Here is a 21,212-nt window from a genome sequence, read left to right as displayed (position 1 = left end):
TCCTGAGTCTCAGGTAAATTCTTAGGGCATATATTCCAAGTCAGGGGCAGGAGGAGGATTCTTTCTTCCATCTTCATTTTTGAGTTCAGAATCCAAAACTCTCAGTCTCTTTTTTAGATTGCCTTCTGTCTTAGGGAGCTTTCTACCTTTCATTCAATAGAGTCGATTCTTTCCCTTTCACTTGCTTTTGTAAATTCTTCATGAAGAGTTTTCACTTCACTCTTTTTAACCTGTTCTTACTTCTTCCTTTCTTTGTTTCCTCGATACAACTCAACAAAGAGTTCCTAAACTGCTCTGGGATTTCTTACAGGAATTCTATCATCATTCCTTGGGGTTGAATTGTCATTATTGGTAATATTCTTCCCCTGTTCTGGAGCTGTTGCCTTCCTTTTTTTCATCTTATAATACTCGTTCACTTTTAGGGTTGTAAAATTTTGATCGTCTTTCTGAATTTCTTTTTTCCTTGTTGAGTTTTATTTCCTTTTTCTTTATTTTTTGGCTCCTTTTGGTGCCTGTCTTGTTATTTTGAGGAATTAAAGGGGAAGTGGGCTTTCATTCAACGCTTTTACTAGGGTTAAGCCCTGAGAGAGCCCTAAGTGTCTGCCTTCTGACTGGACATCTTCTCATCTTCTGGACATGGGATGGATAGAGACTGTTTCTAGGTGGAACAAAGATGGAAGATGGGGTAAAGTTCCCTAGGGAAGACAGGGTAGTTGAAGGGAGGAGGAATGACCAATCTCTTATTGAACGTGGGACTTTCAAAAATCTCCTGCTCCCCATGGTTTGTTGAACGTTGACTTGGACTCCTTAGTCCTGAGTGCTAAAATTCCTAGACTCCCCAGTTAAGCTGATAATCCTGAGCCTCCCCCACCTCCAGAACCTGGCCCTAGACATGACTCTTCCCTTTCACATAGCCAAGGATACGTCTCTTCCCCTCTGTAAGCCTTAGTTTTCCCATCTGCAAAATGGAAAGAAAGGATCCTTGCCCTCCCTAACTTACAGGAATGTTGTGAAACTCAAATCAGATTGTGTATATTTATTCTTTGTAAAGTAAAAAGTAAGACATACATGTTATTTGTTCATCAGCTATCAATTAACATTTATTAAGTAGGCATCTGACTAGTGTTAAGGCAGCAGCAGACCTAAGATAGGAGACCTGGATTGGACTTCTGATTAGTTATTTGATTAGCTATGTGCTAATTAGTTATTAGTTGGTCATCTGATATAGCATTGTTGTAAAGGAAATACTTTATGAGCCTTAAAATATAGAAATGGGGATGATGCTGCTGCAACCCATGTATCAGAGACACACAGGGCCCAGATGTACTTTGAAGAATGCCCTCACTCCCTTGGCCCCCACTTTGGAAACTTTACTTTCCACAGCTAAGTCTATATGTCCCAATATTACATAGAAAGATTTTTATTAAAAGTAGAAAAACCAAACAGAAATCTGAGCTTGAGCAAACATTCATTGCCAAGAAGCCTCTAAATACTGAGTCACAGTCTTGAATCTGAGGACTCCTTTGTGCTCCCACTCCACTTTCCTCAAATCTTGGCTTGGCCTGTCTCCACTTGAAGGGGGATGGGTTATGGTGGTAGTCTCTCTCTCTGTCTCTGTTTCTCTATCTCTATCTCTGTCTCTGTCTCTCTGCCTCTCTCTCTCTGTCTCCCTTTCTCTCTGGTTTCCCTCCCTCCTCATTTCTCTCTCTCTCTCTGTATTTCTCTGTCTCTGTCTCTCTCTCTTTCTCTCTCTTTCTCTGTCCCACCTCCCTCTCTGTCTGTCTCTGTCTCTGTGTATGTGTCTCTGTCTCTCTCTGTCTTTGTCTCTCTGTCTCTCTGTAATTCTCCCTCTCCATCTTCAACTCCCTTTCCTCTCTCTCCCTTCTCTCACTCCTCTTTCCTTTCCCTTCCCTTTCTCCCTTCCCTATTCCCACCTCTTTTTCTCCTCTTCCTCCAGCTCCCTGCTGATCTTCATGCCTCCTAGGACTAGGATGGACCTTCTCACGTGAGGCCAGGAAGTCTCTGTACAACCTTCCATTCTTCTGATGTCACCTTCCCAATGCCACAAAGGCAAAGATTTTATTTTCTCTTCTAGTTACCGGTCCCTGCCCCCTTCCCAACACCTGAGCCCCTGCTCTTCCCACAATCTTCAGTTTCTCCCCTGTGCAGCAACCCCACTCCTCACCATGACTGCCCATGCCTAGGGCCACATGTAAACCCTTGGAATGGACATGTGGCCCTATTTGCTGATGTGGGAAAGGACAAATGTCCTCATACCTGCCATATTTATTGATCCTCTAACTTTGCAATGATAAAGATGGCAAACCATCTACATCTTATCCTCAGATATGAACTGCTGGATCTTGGCCAAGTCGTTATATTTCTCTGTGGGGCTTGGTTTCCTCACCCTTAAAGTGAAGGTTTGGGATTTGATGGCCTCTAGGGTCCCTTCCTTCAAGCTCTAGGTTTACAAGGTTCCATTGAATACTCCATAGGGGATCTAACCAATTGAAGTCTTTGGAATCTTTAACCTGCCGGGACCAGCGTGGCCCTTTTCTTGCCTTTGTTTTTGATACATGATTGACACCCATCTATTTCTGATCAAACATTGACTAGATGATGGTAATCGTATCTGTAATAAAAACAACCACCACCCCCTTTCCAAGCCTCAGTTTCCCTATCTGTAAAACGGGGACTTTACCACTCCCTACTTCCCAGGGTTGTTGGAAAGAAAGTGCTCTGTGAACCTTAAAACTCTACAGAAATGTGAATTTTATTGTTATTATTATCATTATTATTATTATTATTGCAGGTCCTCAGTTTCTTACCTTAGACATCCCTCCCTGCAAAACTTCGATACCGCCACTGACCAGGAAGTTGAAAGCCCTCTCTTCAGACAGACAGACCTGTCCACAGGGAGCAGGACTGTGTCTAGCCTTTCCCAGTACTGGGCACACAAGGTCTTTTCCTACTATCATGAAAAACCCAAGAAGACAGTCAGAGGCGCTTCCAAAAGCTCTGGCTCCACCACCCCTAGGTTTAGACACTACTGGACCATCTTTTTCCGCAAAACCTATCAATCTCGAATAGAACCAGAGCGGGTGAATGTAGGGATTTTTACTGAAGAAACCAGGAATACAGGTGAGAGGGAGCCCCCAACGGAGAGTGGGTGGGTGCTTGGCAAAGTCTGGGGTGCCCTGCTGCCAGAATCACAGCATCATAGGCAGGTAGAGACTCTGAGGAGTGATCCAGCAGTTACTCTCTGCCTACAAAGGTTCTCCTCCACTCCCCCTCTCCCTCATATGTGGAGTCCTGAGCTTTTCAACTCTGACAATATGTCAGTTGAGTCTTGCCGGCTAGTCTTAGTTAGCGGCAATGTGATCTCAAAGCCTTATGGATAGGCAGTCAGCAGCCACCTCTGTGATGTGATTTGGGGATGGAGAGTTGTCAGGAATGGCCCTTTGCTCCCCCAAATCTTGCCGCTGAGCTTGGTGGTACCTGAAACAACCTCTCATTTGAATTTCATTCCACTGGATTGTGAAGGCACTTGAGTCTTCTGGAGTCTTCTAAGGAAATGCTCCTGGGAACAGGGAGAGCATAATCCAGTATCTACTAGTAACACTTTAGCAGGGATTATTTGGCGGAGGCCAAAGTCCTTCAGGAATCAACATGGAACAGGTATGAGTATGTGGGAGGGGGAAGAGGTCCATCAAGATCCCAGAATGGGTGGCGGGAACACTAGGCAGGAGATCTGGCTTCTAGTTCCCCCCCCCCTTTATTGCCCACTTTCTATAGTCATCTCTCCTATCTGGGCCTCAGTTTTCCATCTGTCCAGTCTCTGTGGTCTTTCCCAGCTCTGACATTTTCTGATTTTATAGTTTTGGCCACTTCTGGATCATAGGATTTTAGAACTATGAGAGACTATCTAGTCCAATCCCCTTATTTTACACAGGAGAAAACTGAGGTGCAGAATAGGGCAGTGATCTGTATAAGGCTAAATTGGTAGGAGGTGGCAAAAGCAGCATTTAAATGCCAGGTTTCTAGCTCCTCTGTGCTATCCTCTATTGTGAGCCAAGGTTCAAACTTAGATCCCAGACTCAGCTCAGCCATTAACCATAGGTATGAGTGTGAGCCACTGGGATCAGGAAAAATCTTCGGCCTTTTTGGTATCCCCAACACTTTGTCCAGTGCCTTGGCACATAGAAGGTGCTTACTAAATGTTTGTTGACTAACTGCTCTCTGGTTCTCACCTTCCCTATCCATAAAAGAGGGTTGTTCTGGGAGATACACAGTCATTTTTTAATTCTATATACTACCTATATATTTTCCTTTGTCTCCCTTCCTTTAGCCATCTGTTTCAAAATCCTCAAATCTCTGGGAATGAAGAGACATCATCAGGCAAGAATTTCAATCTTAAACCTTTGTGAAATGGCACAGAATCATCAGGCTACCGTGTTAACAACCATCCAACAATATTTCCAAGACAACGAAGAGGTACTGTCCTTCTGCCCCCAGATAGCAAGGTCCCACAGAGTACTGGGCTCTGGTGGGAAAAAGTCTGTCTGTATCCTCAGGCAATGTCCTGGGAGGAATAAGAAGGGGAGAAATCATCCCCATTACTCAGTAAGTGAGCCAGCAGAGCACAGACCCCTACCTCTCAGAGCTTGGACAAGGAACTAGAGAGGGGTCAAAGTGAGGCAAAGTCTTTCCCACCGAGAGCCAGTAGGGCTAGACCTGGGGATGTGGAGAAGGAGCCTGAAGAAGGCTGGGCAGCAGTGTACAAGAGGATTTGAGGTCTGAGAGATCTAGTTAGAGCATAAATCTTGGCTGTTTATCAGCTGTATAACCCATAGTGAATCATTTCTTCTTCTATAAAATGGGGATAAGAGTTCATGAGGTAGGAAGGAAGATATTGGGGTAAGAGGAAACCCCCAAAGGATTGTCAGAATCTGAGTTAGCATCATAACAGCCAAGTTGATACTTCGTGGCCACATGGAAGCTGGCCCATGTATATGTTGTCTACATTGACACTGGATGAGATGCTTTCTTCTTGACTTTTACTGCAGAGATAGTCAATACGGACACCTACATTTCTATCCTAGCTCCTTTCCAAATGATCCAAGTGACTTTGAATGAGTCATTTCTCCTGCTAGAGCTTCTATTTTACGGTCTGTAGCATTGGGGAAAGTAGGACAGCTAGGTGGCGCTGTAGTGGATAGAACACTGGGCCTTTTCCCGAGTTCAAATCCAGCCTCAGACACTTACTAGCTATGTGAGCCTGGCCCAGTCACTTTACCCTGTTTGCCTCAGTTTCCTCATCTGTAGAATGAGCTGGAGAAGGAAATGGTCAATCACTCAAATGGGATCACAAAGAGTCAGACACACCTGAACATCGACACTAGGAAAAGGAAACTCATTGTATTCCAAATGGGACTTATCCCTGAATCTGCCTCTCCAAATTTCTCTGTCCTTCCAGTCTGTGCACCTTGGAGTCATCCTTGCCCTTTCTCTTTCCCTCACTCTGGAATATCTAATCAGTTACCAAGCCTTGTTGATCTTATCTGTGAATCTTTTACATTCACATTCTTCTTTTTACTCATCATCTCTGACCAGATGACTGTAATCACTTCTTAATTGGTCCCCCATGTCCATTCTCTTCCTCTCCAATTCCACTCAGTTGCCTGACATCATTCTGGTAGAGCACTCTGATCACCACACCATGTTGTACACGGGAGTCTGAGACCTACTTCTCTACCAGCTATGTAAACATGGATAAATGCCTCAACTCTGAAAGCCTCATTTTCCTCATTTAGAAAATAGTTCTGTACTTGTACTGCCCATGTGACAGAGTCTGAGAAGGAAAATACTTTGCAAATCAGAGATAGATTTATGATGTCACTTTTCTAAAAATGGCTTCCCATCATTCACTGGACAAATGATAAACTTCTGACTCTGGCATTCAGGTCCTCTGCATTCTGGCTCCTCACTCTTTGAGGATGACTTAATCGGACCTCTCTTCTCATCTAGGACACAACCTCCATCTTTGTGATTGCTCCCCACTGCTGTCTTTAGCTATTAGAGTGTTAGAGTTGCTCCTTTCATTCAAAGTCTCGCTCAGATGGCACCTTCTCTGTGAAGCTTTCTGTACCTGATCCCTCTAGATGAAAGTTGCCTCCCCCTCCTCACATTTCCCATCACACTCTGCCTTAATCCATCTTTACAGTGTCCTCACTTGTGTATGTTACTCTAGTCTTGCAACTCAGATTGCACATACATGTCTTTTCCCCTATTAGATTTTGTTCATGGATACCAAGGCCTGTGATGTATGTCTTTGCATATCCAGGACCCAACCCTAGGCCTCCCATATGGTAGAAATTTAATTAAAGTCTATTGAATTCGATTAGGTTTAATCAAGTCAATGAAGAGCCATTCCCGGGGCTGGGATAGGAACAAATGTGGTCAAAACAATATACACAATGACTACCACACTGTGAATGGAAAGGACAGTCATGAAACAATTGAAAAAGAATGTTACAAAATTTCAAAGAAAAAGCTTGGGGCCAGAGTAGAGGGATGAGAAGGTACCTTCCTACTTCTCTGCAGAGGCCAGGGTGGGACATTCACAGAGATGAAAAAAAGACATCAATTGCAGCTGGTTTTCATGGCTTGATCAGTTATGCTGATTTTTTTCCTCTTCCTCTTTTTCTTTTCCTGTCTTTTTAAAAATCTTCATTATAAGGGACAGCTCTCTGGGAGGGGAGTCATTTTACAGAGGAGGAAACTGAGGCCCAAGTATGTGAAAGGGCTTGACCAAGGTCACACTTAGGATCAGAGATTTAAAGAGTTAATGGATCCCCAAGGCCATGTAGTCTAACTCCAGCCTGACCAAACCCTCTCTACAGTAGTACCAGCCTCTGCTTGAAGACCTCCAGTAAAGGGGAAGCCATTAGAATCAGTGCAATGGTTAGGGTGAATCAGATTCAGATAAATAGTCCCTTTGGGTTCTTCCTCCTCCCTTTGAAGATCAAAATAGTTGATAAAGTCTACTGCACTGCTCTGGTCAGAGAAAGGTTCCAGGAGACTTTAAGCTAATTGAAGCCCCCCTTCGTTACCGCTCTAGCACAACAGACAATATGGCTGCTTCTTCCTCCACTGATTCTCATGCCCATGCCTTCCCTACCTTGCTTCTTCTCTTTGCTTCCTGGATTTTCTCAAGATCCTAGCTTCTTATTGTTACCTCTTCCCGATTCAGTTCAAATTCCCCCTCCCCCTCCTATTGACCCTGTTTTTGGCTATATCCCAGTTGTGGGTCTCATCTCCCCAAGTTCCTGGTGGTGATACCTAGGAGGCATTTCCTTACTTGCATGAAGGTCTCCAGGGCACCCGGTTCATTAAGGATCTTATTCCCATTTGTGTATGCACTTTTGAAGCCATATGAGTTTAATTTGGGGCTCTCTTTTTGGACATTGTCTCTTGTGGATTATTTGTCCTTTTTCTTGCTCTAATTGTATCAGCTAACTCCCTTGAAGGATTCCTGTGAGCTTCCTTTTCCTCTCTTTTAAAAATTTGAAACCCTCTTGTTTTGATTTGAAAGACTGGGAAAATATATTATTACCAGCACTGACATTCTTTGGCTAATTGCCTCCCAACTTGAGCACCCCAGGGACAAATGACTTATAGCTTTGGTTGCATACCATTTTCTAGTGTTTCCCTCCAAGAGGCAGCTAGGTGGTGCGATGGAGCAAGTGTCGGGCCTGTTCTTAGGAAGGTCTGAGTTCAGAACAAGCCTCAGACTGGTTGTTTGTCCTTTGTTCTCAAAGAGGACCATAACATCAGGGAGGTGATGCCATACATGTGAATTGGATTGAAACGAGGCAGGATGGTACAAAATAACCAGTCTCATTTTCTCCTCTGGAGCCATGTGAGTCCAGTGGCAAGATAGAGATGAGTATGACTGGAGATGGCCCCGATGCAAGTGGGAGACCTTGGCCCTTTTGAGCTAAGATCTTTAACAGGTCTCAATTTGTCTGAGGCAACACCCATTCAATGTTTAAAGTTAGGTAAGAAATGAGGCAGAGAATGGCCTCTTTTACCTAGTCAAAAAAAAAAGCAAACTAGGAAGGGAAAACCCTCAGGATTTCTGACTAAAACAGAAACAATTACTATTTACATTCACTCTGAGCCAATCAGGGCCTCAGGCACTTACTTATATGATCCTGGGTTAATCATTTTAAAAAACCAACAACCTCTAAGAGTTTGCCCCATTTCCTTCATCTGTAAAATGAGAATAATAACAGCACCTACTTCCCGAGGTTGTTGTTCAGATCAAATGAGATAATTATTGTAAAGTGCTTAGCACTGGACGGGGTACATAGTAGGTGCTATATAAATGTTTGTTAGTGGTACAAGGGATAGAGTTCTGCATGTGTAGTCAGGAAGGCCTGACTGCCCCAGAACTGAACCTCTTTTCCATGTCATGGCTAAATAACCCTTATTTTGTTAAAAGTCAAATGACCTGGGCTTGTCTCTGTTTGCTCCAGTTGTTGCTGTTCAGTCACTTCAGTCACTTCTGACTCTTTGAGACCTCATTTAGGATTTTCTTGGCAGACTCAGTCAAGCAGTTTGCCATTTCTTTCTCCAACTCATTTGACAGAGGAAAAAACTGAGGCAAACAGAGTGAAGTGATTTGCCTTGGAAGTGTCTGAGGCCAGATTTGAATTCATGAAAATGAATCTTCCTGATTCTAAGCCTAGTGCCCTAACCACTGGGCAAACCTAGCTACACTAGTACCAAACCCAAACTAGCAGAGGAACAACCCAAGTCAAGTCTACCCATTACTGATGGGAGAACTTTCATTTCTGTGTCTTCAGTTATTATACCTCTAGCTCCAGCAGAAGCAGCTAGCAAGTCAAGTTAGTGGTTGCGGTGCCTCATGGGATGATAGCTGTGAGATCTGAGAAGTAGGACCAGTGGTCAGGGAGTGCTACCATTCCTGGGGCTCTTGGTTTACCTGTCCATCCATGGCACTTGAACAGCAGCTGGTCTTGATAGTGGAGAGGAAGATAGACCTCTTCTCCACAGGAAATTACCCCTGAATGCTGGGTTAGAAGCAAGACCACAGGGAAGCATGCTATTAAGGCTCTTGAATTCAGAGTCCTAGGCTATCCCTATCAAGGTCCAGAGAGGCAAAGTGTTCGCATATTAAGCACTTCCTATATAAGCAACCCTAGGCCAGGTGGTGGAAGTACAAATCACTACTCACAAGGAATTTACATGCTAATAAAGGAAGCAACAAGCATATGTATGTATGTATGTATATAAATACATGTTTATGAGCATAATATAAAGTTAATAGATACAAATATAGGCAAAATAATAGGTATTTGTGGGGAGAGCTCTAGCAGCTGGGGGGATTAGGAAAGGTTTCCTGTGGAAGGTAGGGCTTCAGCTGAACCCTGAAGGAAGAAGGAGATTCTATGAGGTGGAGGTGGGTGTTTTCCAGACATGGGGGACTACCAGGGCAAAAACAAAGAAATGGTGGATGATGTGTCATATGTGAGGATTATGACTGAGTAGCAGAGTACAAGAGGGGGAGGATGCCCACTGAGGCTGGAAAGCGAGGTTAGAACCAGATTATGAAAGATTTCAAAAGCCAAGCAGAAGAATTTCTATTTTATGTAGTAGATACAAAGCTAATATTCTAGTGCTAGTTGGTAGCCAAGCCTGTGGCCCCCTTCCCGTGGGCCCCAACAACTTCCTAAGGAAACTTTAAACTTACTTTTTGTCCCATATAGCCAGGCAGTTCCCCAAATCCCAATTCTTTTGTAGGCTGTAAAAGTACTTTCCTCAAATGTCTCTCAGAATAATTAGAATACAATATTCACTTGAGACCCACTATCTAACAGGGGTCCTCAAACTACGGCCTGCAGGTCAGAAGGGGCAGCTGAGGACGATTATCCCCCTCACCCAGGGCTAGGAAGTTTCTTTATTTAAAGGCCCACAAAACAAAGGTTTTGTTTTAATTATAGTCCAGCCCTCCAACAGTCTGAGGGACAGTGAACTGGCCCCCTATTTAAAAAGTTTGAGGACCCCTGCTAGCAATTTGTATGCATAATTCCAAATTGCTTTCCAGAATGATTGTACTGATTCACAATTCCACTAATAATGTACTAGTGTATCCATCTTCCCATACAAATCCCAACATTGGCTATTCTCGTTTTTTGTCATTTTTGCCAATTTGCAGGGTATAAAATCTGTTTTGATTTGCATTTCTCTTATTATTTGTTATTTGGTGTATTCTTCATGTGGTTATTAATAGTTTTCAAATTTTTAAAGATATTTTCATATCCTTTGACCACTTATCTATTGAGTTGTGGCTTTGGGGTATATACATACATATATACAGTTTCATACATATGACCATGATGATGGGGGTGTGAAATTGTGTTCCCTTTTGAAATTAACACTCTGAAATTCTGTCCCCTTTGATTCCTGACCCTCCCAGGTTCTGTGGAGTCTGTGAGAGAGCTTCTCAGGGTGGGTCATTTCTAAGGCAAATCACTCCATTGATAGCTGGATCTCCATTCAAATTCAGGCTGAAAAAGCCTTCAGAGCAATTTTATTTGGGAGATCTTGGTCTGATCAACTCAAACTGCCCCAGCCCCTGGCCAAGATCTGCTCATATAATAGGTTTCTGTTTACTCATTTCTTTATAGAAGGTCAAAAGTAGCATGCTCTGCCTCTTTCGTACAGCTACCAGGCCTCTGCCCACTGAGAAGGCATTCTCTTCTCAGTGCCAGTCTCCATTTCCCTAATAGGACTTTGCCACTGAGGAAGTCAGTCCTTAGCAAAGCTGACTTCTCATCCGAGAATAAACTTCCATTTTTGCCACCTAAAACTCTCTGGGTTTATAAATTCTTTCATGAAGGACCTGTGTTGACCAAAAGGGGATTTCCTCAAATCTCTGACTGCCACTAGAACCCCATCAATATCAATGTGCTCATAGATATAGTTGGAGCTATAAATAAATCTATATAGATATCTGTTAGTTGTCTATATATCTTGAATACCAAAACCTTATCTGAGAACTTCAATGCAAGAAATGTTTCCCCCTTCCCAACCATTTCATTTCTTATCTAAGATATATTAATTTTGTTTGTGCAGAAGCTTTTTGGTTTTATGTATTCAAAGGTATCTATTTTTTCTTTTGTAATTGCTTCTGTTCCTCAATTGGCTAAGAATACATCTATCCATTGTTGCAAGAGATGTACAATCTATTTCTCTGGTAACTTTTTTTCATATGCCATAATCTTTAATCATTAATTTAATAATAATAATAATTTAATCATTAAATATGCAATTTAAACCTACTGTGAAAGACTGTGTCTTAATTATCTTGCAATTCAGTGTTAAGACACCTGGCCAAGTGCACAGCGGAGACTAAAACATTTGGGGGATTGAATTACCTTTCTCCTTTTCCCACAGCAACTGGAAGCCAGGCACAAATTTCGTATATTACAAGTGCTGCATTCTATTATCACCTCAAGCCCTTTGCTCAGTGAACACTGGATCCAAATCTTCACCAGCTTGGCTCTGCAACACATGTTTCAAGTCACGGTAAGCTCTAAGTTGAGGAGCCCTCTGCTTCCCGAGACAGATCTAGTGACGGTACTCATAGTTATTATAGGATATTCCCTGAGCCTATATATATCCTCAGAGCCTTGGGTTACCTAAGGATGTGGGACAGTTGGTTGAAGATGTCAGTTGAAGAAATAAAGAAGTAAGATGATTAGTTTCTGATGATATATGATATGAAATACAGACATACCTTGGAGATGTTGAGGGGTTGGTTCCAGACTGCTGCAATAAAGTGAACATCTCAATATATATCTCAATAAAACAAGTCACATGATTTTTTTTGACTTTCCCAGTGCATATAAAAGTTAACTTTATACTATAGTGTAGTCTATTAAGTGTCCAATAGTATTACAACTAAAAATGTGTATACCCAAATTAAAAATACTTTATTGTTAAAAAAAATACTAACCATCATCTGAGACTTCAATAAGCCAATCTTTCTGCTGGTGGAGGGTCTTGCCTTGATGTTTTTTTATTTTGTTTTGTTTTGTTTTTTTAAAGCTTTTTATTTTCAAAACATATACATAATTTTCAACATTCATACTTGCAAAATATTGTGTTTCAAATGTTTTCTTCCTCCCTTCTCCCACTCCCTCCCCTAGATGGCAAGTAACCTAATCTATGTAAAACATGTACAATTCTTCCATATATATTTCCATATTTATCATGCTACACAAGAAAAATCAAATAAAAAGAAAAAAAGAGAAAGAAAACAAAATGCAAGCAAAAAACAGCAACAAAAATGAAAATACTATGTTGTGGTTCACATTCAGTCCCCATAGCCCTCTCTTTGGGTGCAGTTAGCTGTCTCCATCCCAAGACAATGACCTGAATCACTTCACTGTTGAAAAGAGCCATGTCTAAAATTAGCTAATTTCTAAGGTCTTTCCAACTCCAAAGTTTTATGATCATGTGCAAAAATGGGCATAATAATACAACTCTGCCTCAGTGAGGATCAAATAAAATGACATAAAGCAATTCATCAGTGTTAACTCATTATCGAAAGATCAACTATTTATTATTATTGTTATTTATGTAATCTAGACTAGAATTTCTTCTACTTGTGAGCCTGTTGTACCCGAGAAAATTTTGTTACACCAGGTATATAGGTATATAAAACAGGCACATAATCAAACATTTACTGATAAGAAATCATAATTTCACAACCCCCCCACATAGTTTAAGAAGCCGAAGTATAGAAAGCTAGAACTGAAGTGCCAATCTTCTCCAAAGACTAATGCAATGGAAAAGGGTTGGATTTTTTTAAAGTCAGGGTTAAACTGAACATCAATACATAATTGTCTTTTTTTTTATTATAGCTTTTTATTTACAAGTTATATGCATGGGTAATTTTACAGTATTGACAATTGCCAAACCATTTGTTCCAATTTTTCCCCTCCTTCCCTCCCCTCCCCCACAGGCCAGGTTGACCAATATATGTTAAATATGTTAAAGTATATGTTAAATATAATATATGTATACATGTCCATACAGTTATTGGCTGCACAAAAAGAATCGAACTTTGAAAAAGCGTACAATTAACCTGTGAAGGTAATCAAAAATGCAGGCGGACAATAACAGAGGGATTAGAAATGCTATGTAGTTTGCCTTGATGTTGATGGCTGATTGATCATGGTGGTGGTTGTGGTGCCTGTGGCAATTTCTTAAAATAAGATAGCAATGAATTTTGCCACATCTACTGACTTCTTCTTTTATTTGATCACTTAGAAGCCATGATATTTATTGGCCTAATTTCAATATTATTGTGTTTCAGGAAATAGGGAGACCTGGGGGGTGGGGTATGGACAGCAAATTGATAGAACAGTCAGAGCAAATATAAATTTATCGATTAAATTCATCATCTTCTATGGGCATGGTTCATGGCACCCCAAAACAATTAAAATAGTAACTTCAAAAATCACTGATCACACTAATCACCATAATGAAAAAAATTTCAAATATTATGAGAATTACCAAAATGTGACAGAGATACAATGTTTCTAGAAAAAAATGGCACCCATAGATTTCTTCTTATAGGGTTGTCAAAAAGCTTTAATTTGTTAAAAAAAAAAAAAATTCACTATCTGCAAAGCATAATAAATTAATGAGATCTACCCATAGTTGATTTTCTCAAGGTTTTGAAACCTCTAACTAGTGGTAAATTCATTACTGTAGAGCAGTGGTTCTCAAACTTTTGTTTTCAGTATCTTTATGCTATTAAAAATTATTGAGGATCTCTCCAAAGAGTTTTTGTTTATCTGGATTATATTTATAGACATTTACCATATTGGAAATAAAAACTATTTTGGAATTTGTAGACCCTCTAAAAGGGTTTCAGAGAGCCCCAGGATTCTCTAGACCTTACTTTGAGAACCACTGCTGCAGAGAATGTGACTGTCATTGAGCTTCTAGAAAAGAATCATCCCTAACCAGCCCATTGGCATATACTCTGTACCTAAGACTTCAGGAAGCTCAAAATACAGTCCAGTATAAAAGGATTTCTCCAGAGAAACTTATATAAACACAAATACAGACACACACTGGAACAGCTTTACTGCTCTGCTACTCAGTTCTTCTTCCTTATAACACCTTCAACTTTATACATCTCTGGAATATGGGCCAATTTAGAGAGCATGAACCTAGAAGCACAGGCTACTGCTCTACTTTTAAAAGCTGACAAATGGAGTTTCAGAATGTGAGAGAGAAGCTGGTACCCTTGGCAGGATTAATTACAGCAGCTACTGCCAATCTTCTCAACTCCCTTGCCACTCTGAGTGTGGGTGCATGTCCTTTCAAAAATCCCTTCTTCTTCACCTCTCCCCATTTGGGTCAGTCTTTATATTTGACAAGAAGACCACCTGTGCCTTTATTCAAGTCATTGATAAAAATGTTGAGCAATACAGTGTTCGGAATAAATTCTTGAACCACCCTACATTACTCCTCTCTCCATGATAATATCAGACCATTACTGGGGACTCTCTGGATTCAGTGCATTCTGAATCCAAAATATGTACAATCATCCAGTCCATGTCTTTCCATATGGTTCACAAGGACAGTTTGAAAGACTTTGTCAAAAATCTTTGCTCAAATCTAGTATTCTCCTGACCTTTCCTGGTATGATTTGTCCTTGACGAAGCCATCTGGGTATTCTGTGAGCACTTCACTAGCGTTTTGTCAGGGATCAAAGTTTACTCCACTCTCTTCCCTTTTTGGAAAAACAAGAAGGCCTTCCCCCCTTCTCCAGTCCTATGGCACCTCTTCCATTCTCTATGGTCTTTTGAAGAGCTCAATTCTTTGAGTATGTGGGAATGACATTTATCTGGGGCTGAGGTACTTGACTTAGTTAAGAAAAGCTGGATATTCTCTTATTATCTCCCTACTTAGGAATGATTTCTTACCTGAGGTTCCATCTTCAGTCATGATGATTCACTTGGGAGAAGTGTCTCAGCTGGGGGACCCACTCCACCCAAGTATTTTTTAAGAGCCCCCTATGTGCTAAGCAGTATTCTGGGTTCTGGGGATATAAAGTCAATGGATGAAACAACCCCTCGTCACAAGTTTATATGCTATTGAGGGAGACAACAATGACATATTCATAAGCATACAAAATAAAGGGAAAGTGAATAAATTCAAATTTATACCAAGATATTAAATCCAGGTAATTTGGGAGAAAGTCCATAGCAATTAGCAAAAGGGGAAGAATCGTGGAAGGTTTTGCGTAGATACTTCAAGGAAGAAAGGTACTTTGTGAGAATGATGTGTGGAGAAGGGGGTACATTCTGGACCTAGGGCACAGACAATTGGAAGACACAGAGATTGGAAATGGAGAGAGAAACTATTCACAGAATTTGGGAGGGAGAAAAACATTCACTGAGGCTGAAAAAATAGACTGAGGCCAAGCTGTGAAGGGTTTCAAAAGCTAAATGGAGGAGTTTATAATTTATCCTAAAGGCAATTAGAAGTCTCTGAATTTATTAAGGAGAATGATATGTTCAGGTTTATACTTAACTCTAGCAGCAATGTGGAGGGTGTTCAGGAGCAGGAAGAGATTTGAGATAGAAAAAACAATTGTTCTTGTTTGGTCATATCTGATTTAGAATTTTCTTGACAAAGATATTAGAGGGTTTATCATTTCTTCCTCTAGCTCATTTACAAATTGGAAAACTGAGGCAAACAGGGTTAAACAACTTATATAACTAGTAAGTGTCTGAGGCTGAATTTGAACTCAGGAAGATGAATCTTCTTGAGTCCAGGCCTGGCACTCAATCTACCACAATACCATCTAGTTGTCTAGAAAGGCCAAATAGTACATTGGAATAATCTAGATGAAAACCAATGAAGGTCTGAATTAGGATAGGAGCTGTACAGGTAAAAAGAAAGGGGTCTGATAGAAGAGATATTGCAGAGGTAGAAACAGCTACATTTGATAACCAATTGAATATGTGGGATGAGGGAGACTGAAGAGTTAAAGATAATGTCGTGGTAACGAGCCAGAGAGACCTGCAATGCTGTTACCTTTGGTAGAAATAGAGAAGTTTGGAAGAACTTCTTGGGAGAAGGATGGGCTTGAGGAGAAAGAAGGCAAATTCGGTTTTGAATATGTTGGGTTTAGGATGTCTATGAAACATCCAGTTTGAAATGTCCAAAATGCAATTGGTGATATAAGATTGAAGCTCAGGGAAGAGACTGTAACTGTATTCATAGATCTGGGAGTCATTGACATAGAGATGGATATTAAGCCCATCTCTACTGATAAAAATCATTGAGAGAGTTTAGAGAAAGAAGAGGAATTTGGATAGATCCTTAGGGAGTACCAATGATGAAGGAGGAGTGTGAGGGATGATAAATTTGGAAAGGGGATTATGAAGGAGAAGTTAGGTAGGAGGAGGGGAACCAAGAGAAAGAACTATCCAGGCCAAATGAAATAGAAAAGTCAAGAAAGATGAGGGCTCAAAAACACATTAGATGTCCATTAAGAAATAGGGATATGAAAACTGAGTGAATGTCTATCAGGTGGCGAATGGCTGAATAAGTTATGGCATATGAATATTATTTAATATTATTATTCTATAAGAAATGATCAGCAAGATGATTTTCAGAGAGGCCTGGAGAGACTTATAGGAACTGATGCTGAGTGAAATGAGCAGAACCAGAAGATAGTTGTACACGGCAACAGCAAGACTATACGATGATCAATTCTGATGGACGTGGCTCTTTTCAACAGTGCGATGATTCGGGCCATTTTCAATGGTCTTGTGATGAAGAGAGCCATTTGCACTCAGATAAAGGACTATGGGGGATGAGTGAGGATCACAATATAGTATTTTCACTCTTTTTGTTGTTGTTTGCTTGCATTTTGTTTTCTTTCTCATTTTTCTCCTTTTTGATCTGATTTCTTTTGTGTAGCATGATAATTGTGGAAATATGTATAGAAGAATTGCATATGTTAACATATATTGGATTACTTGCCATCTAAGAGAAGGGATGGGGGAACGGAGGGAAAAAAAATTTGGAATACAAGATTTTGCAAGGGTGAATATTGAAAATAATCTGTGCATATGTTTTGAAATTAAAAAGCTTTAATAAAAAATCACTGCTAGTTCTGTATCCTAGAGCGATCAAAGAAAAGAGAAAAGGACTTATTTATACAAAACCACTATTCACAGAAGCTCTTTTCTTGTAATGACAAAGAATTGGAAATTAAAGGGATACTCCTCAAACAGGGAAGGGCTAAACAAGTTGTGGTATATGATTCTATGTATATGTGAAATACTATGATCTCAGCAGAAAACATAAAACAAATTATAAACTGATATAAAGAGCAGAACAAGGAGAAAATTATACATGGTAACAACAGTGTTATAAGGATTATCAGCTGATAATAAAGATTATAAAGACTTATCTTACAGAGTATAAAGACTTGTCTACAGCAATCAAGAAGATGATACAGGACAACTCTAAAGAACTCATGATGAAAAATGCTCTCTATCTCCCTAGTGAGAAATGATTAATAGAGTACAGTTGAAAGAATACTTTTTTAAAACTTTAAAAAAGAGAGAGAGGGATGAAGAATGCCATCTGCCTCCTGATGGAGAGGTGATGGATTCATGGTGTAGAATGAGACATGATTTTTCTGGACATGACCAAAGTGGGAATTCATTTTGCTTAACTATGTTTATTTGTTACAAGAGTTTAGTTTTGATTTTTCTTTTTTTCAATGTTAGTGGAATGTGGGAGGAAAAGAAAGTAACTTTTTGGTTCATTTACAATTTTTTTATTTTTTAAAACTTATTTTTAATATACATTGTTTTATGAATCATGTTGGGAGAGAAAAATCAGAGCAAAAGGGGAAAACCATGGGAGAGAAAAAAAAACATTAAAAAGAAATGAGCCTAGCATGTGTTGATTTAGATTCAGTCTCCTTACTTCTTTTTCTGGATGCAGATGGCATTTTCTGTCCCAAGTCTATTGGGATTATTTTGGATCACTGAACCTCTAAGAAGAATCAAATCTTTCATTGTTGATCATCGAGATCATGTTGATCTCTCTACTGATTCTTGCTGCTATTGTATAGAAGGTGTTCTTGGTTCTGCTTGTTTTGCTCAGCATCAGTTCTGTAAATCTTTCCAGGCTTTTCTAAAATCAGCTTGTTCATCATTTTTTATAGAACAATAATATTCCATTATCTTCATATACCACAACTTACTCAGCCATTCCCCAACTGTAGGGCATCTACTCATTTTCCAATTCTTTGCTACCACAAAGAAAGCTGCTACAAACATTTTGCACATGTGGGTCCTTTTTCCTCCTTTAAGGTTTCCTTAGGATACAGATCCAGTAATGGCACCGCTGGGTCAAAAGGTAGCACAGTTTTATAGCCCTTTGGTCATAGTTCCAAATTGCTCTCCAGAAGGATTGGATCATTTCATAACACTCAACCCACAATGCATTAGTGTCCCAGTTTTCCCACAGCCAACATTTTATCATTATCTTTTACTGTCATCTTAGCTGATCTGAGAGGTGTTTTAATCAATAGTGTCAATATTTCTAATCAATAGCAACTAATCATATAACTTTCTTCACCTGAAAATTGTCTGTTCATATCCTTTGACCATTTATCAGTTGGGGAATGTCTTGTATTCTTTATCTTTACCTTCATCTGTGTGCCTTATCCAGTCCAATTCTCTTAGTAGGCTCTGTGTCTTATGTAGGTATATGAAAGAGTCAGAGCCTTATGTACCTGACAATGTTTCCAGTGGCCATTCGTTTCCATTCCTCCAGGGAGGCTTAGACAATGTAGAATCAGGATCCACGGCCAATAGCACTACAGGGTCTTCCTTTCCACAAAGTGTGCTAGGCTTTTGAAGGGCAGAGCTAGATTTGGACCTAGTCCCAAGGGGCTCCAGGACCCCGGTTTCTACTATCTACGCTATTTTTCATGTATAAATGTCTGTCCTCAGGGATGGGAGTGTTCCCATCTCAGGGAATGGAAAGCTTTTAGAGTCTTTTGCTAGGAGCAAACTGTAGGAGAAGGGAAATTCCTGGAAGGCTTTATACAAATGTTTTGACTCTTTCTTAGCCTGAGGATATGTTTACTTCAAAGCAAAAATATTTAATGAAATGGAATAATAAGAAAATTTTCAATAAAACATTCTTCCCATAAATGTGAGGAACATTCTCCCACAAATGTCCATACTCTCAGTGGAAAGAGATTGCACATGAGGAGCCCTCACATATATGTACATATTTTTCAGAGCATTAGGACCACCCCAAATGCCCCCAGGCCTCATTGGCATGGCTCCTACAAGTGTGGGCTGGTGAGAACTTCAGTGCTGTCATCTCCACAGGAGACAGAGCTGTTGAAGAGGAAAAGGGGGAGGAGGAATGAGAAGAGGAGGAGGAAGAAGGGGAGGAAGAAGAGGAGCAGAAGGAGGAAAAGAAAAAAGAAATACATGTGCAGGGGCAGCTCTCCCCTCCAGGGTTACAGCATCCATCCCTCTATCTTCTAGTGATGTCATCTCATGGGCTTCTCTGGGCCTACTCCACACTAGGAATTGCTCTGTTGACCTCCCTAGGTCCATTGGCCTACCTGAGCCTGCTGGGCTCTGCCAGCCTCCCCAGGCTTCACTGACATTATTAGCCTCAGCATCTCTGCTGACCATTATTCTCTCTACTGTCTTCTGGGCTCATCTCTTCAGGGCCAGCAAAATCATATCAACTTCACTCCTTGACTCGGTCAAGCTGACAGATCCCACCATACCTAGTTAACAAAGTTTAGGTAGCTAAGATTAGGTCTTTCTTTTTTGACCTTTATGTCTCCCTAGATATCAAACCTTTATTTACAAATAAATTAGATAAGTTAGGCTTCTGGCACTCTTAATCTTCCCAAAATCCTCTCTGGCTTAGCTTCTAATGAATTTGAACCAAAGAAAGAAGGTGGTGAGGGAGACAAGGTCAATGTTTCCCATCTAACAAGCCCCAACTCCTGTCTTTATTGTGAATATCTCTCAGTTGCAAAGCCTGGGGAGTTTTGGACTGTGTTTTGGTCTGTGAAAGTCTCGGTCTCTTGACAGCAAAATCATACCATCAAAAGCCTTTAGTGACCATGGAGTCTAACCTGTGCCCCAAATGAATTGCATGACTACCATCGGGCTCCAATCAGGTGGAACCCATAACCTGAGACAGCCTGCCACACTTTGCACAGCTCTAATATCAAGAAAATCTTTCCCGACATCAAACTTTACCTTGACCCTTTATAACTTCTATCCATTACTCCCACTTCTTCCCCTTGAAGCTATACAGAAGAAGCCTGGTTCCTCTTCAGCGTGACATCTCCTCAAATACTTGAACAAAGTCACCTCCTGAATCTTCCCTTTTCCAGACTAAACATCCCCAGTCCTTTCAGCTGGCCCTCACATGATATGGCCAGAGGCCCTTCCCTATCCTACTTACATTCCTCTTCAGTGTCTTACATGGTGGCACCCCAAATAATCTTGCTACTCTAGACATGCCTTTTAAATGCAGTTCAAGAGAGCATTGGTGTTTTTTCTCTGCCACATCAAACCCATGACTCCTATTCAGTTTACTGTACACAAAAGCCCATGTATAATTTTCTGAAAACCTGCTATCTTCCCATGACTCCCTCTCTTCCCTGTACTTGTGAAAGTGACTTTTGAACAAATACCCCAAATTTAAGCAACAAGAGAAGATTCTCTAATACCAAGAGGCAAATTCACCCTCCTAGGTATTCCTGAGACTTGGCAGGAATAAACCCAAGCCTGAAATATGGCTCTGGCTGTGTACACCTTATCTAAAAAGAATAGGATCATGAAAAGGGGAAGAAGATAATATTGTATGTAAAAAGAGTCAATAAACATTAATTATGCACCCACTGTGCATTAGATGTTATGCTAAATAAATCCTGGGAACATCAACATACGTTGTTGTTCAGTCCTGTCCAATTCCTTATGACCCCATTTGGGTTTTCTTGGCAGAGATACTGAAGTGCTTTGCTGTTTCCTTCTCCAGCTCATTTTACAGATGAGGAAACTGAGGTAGACAGGGCAAAGTGACTT

The 21,212-nt window shown here is 40.6% G+C and overlaps 1 protein-coding gene across 1 annotated transcript in view; it reads left to right on the top strand.

Moving 5' to 3' along the window:
• Positions 1-2,816: 2,816 nt before the first annotated feature.
• Positions 2,817-21,212, top strand: part of LOC100919634 (maestro heat-like repeat family member 5) — a 112,623-nt gene continuing 94,227 nt past the window's right edge. The window contains exons 1-3 of the mRNA XM_031944553.1: positions 2,817-3,141; positions 4,349-4,494; positions 11,485-11,616. Of these exons, the coding sequence (XP_031800413.1) occupies positions 4,381-4,494; positions 11,485-11,616 (246 nt within the window). The 5' untranslated portion in view covers positions 2,817-3,141; positions 4,349-4,380. The remainder of the gene's footprint in view (positions 3,142-4,348; positions 4,495-11,484; positions 11,617-21,212) is intronic.

The sequence above is a fragment of the Sarcophilus harrisii genome, chromosome X (assembly GCF_902635505.1).
Source record: "Sarcophilus harrisii chromosome X, mSarHar1.11, whole genome shotgun sequence".
NCBI lineage: Eukaryota > Metazoa > Chordata > Mammalia > Dasyuromorphia > Dasyuridae > Sarcophilus > Sarcophilus harrisii.
This window is presented reverse-complemented; position numbering and strand designations above follow the sequence as displayed.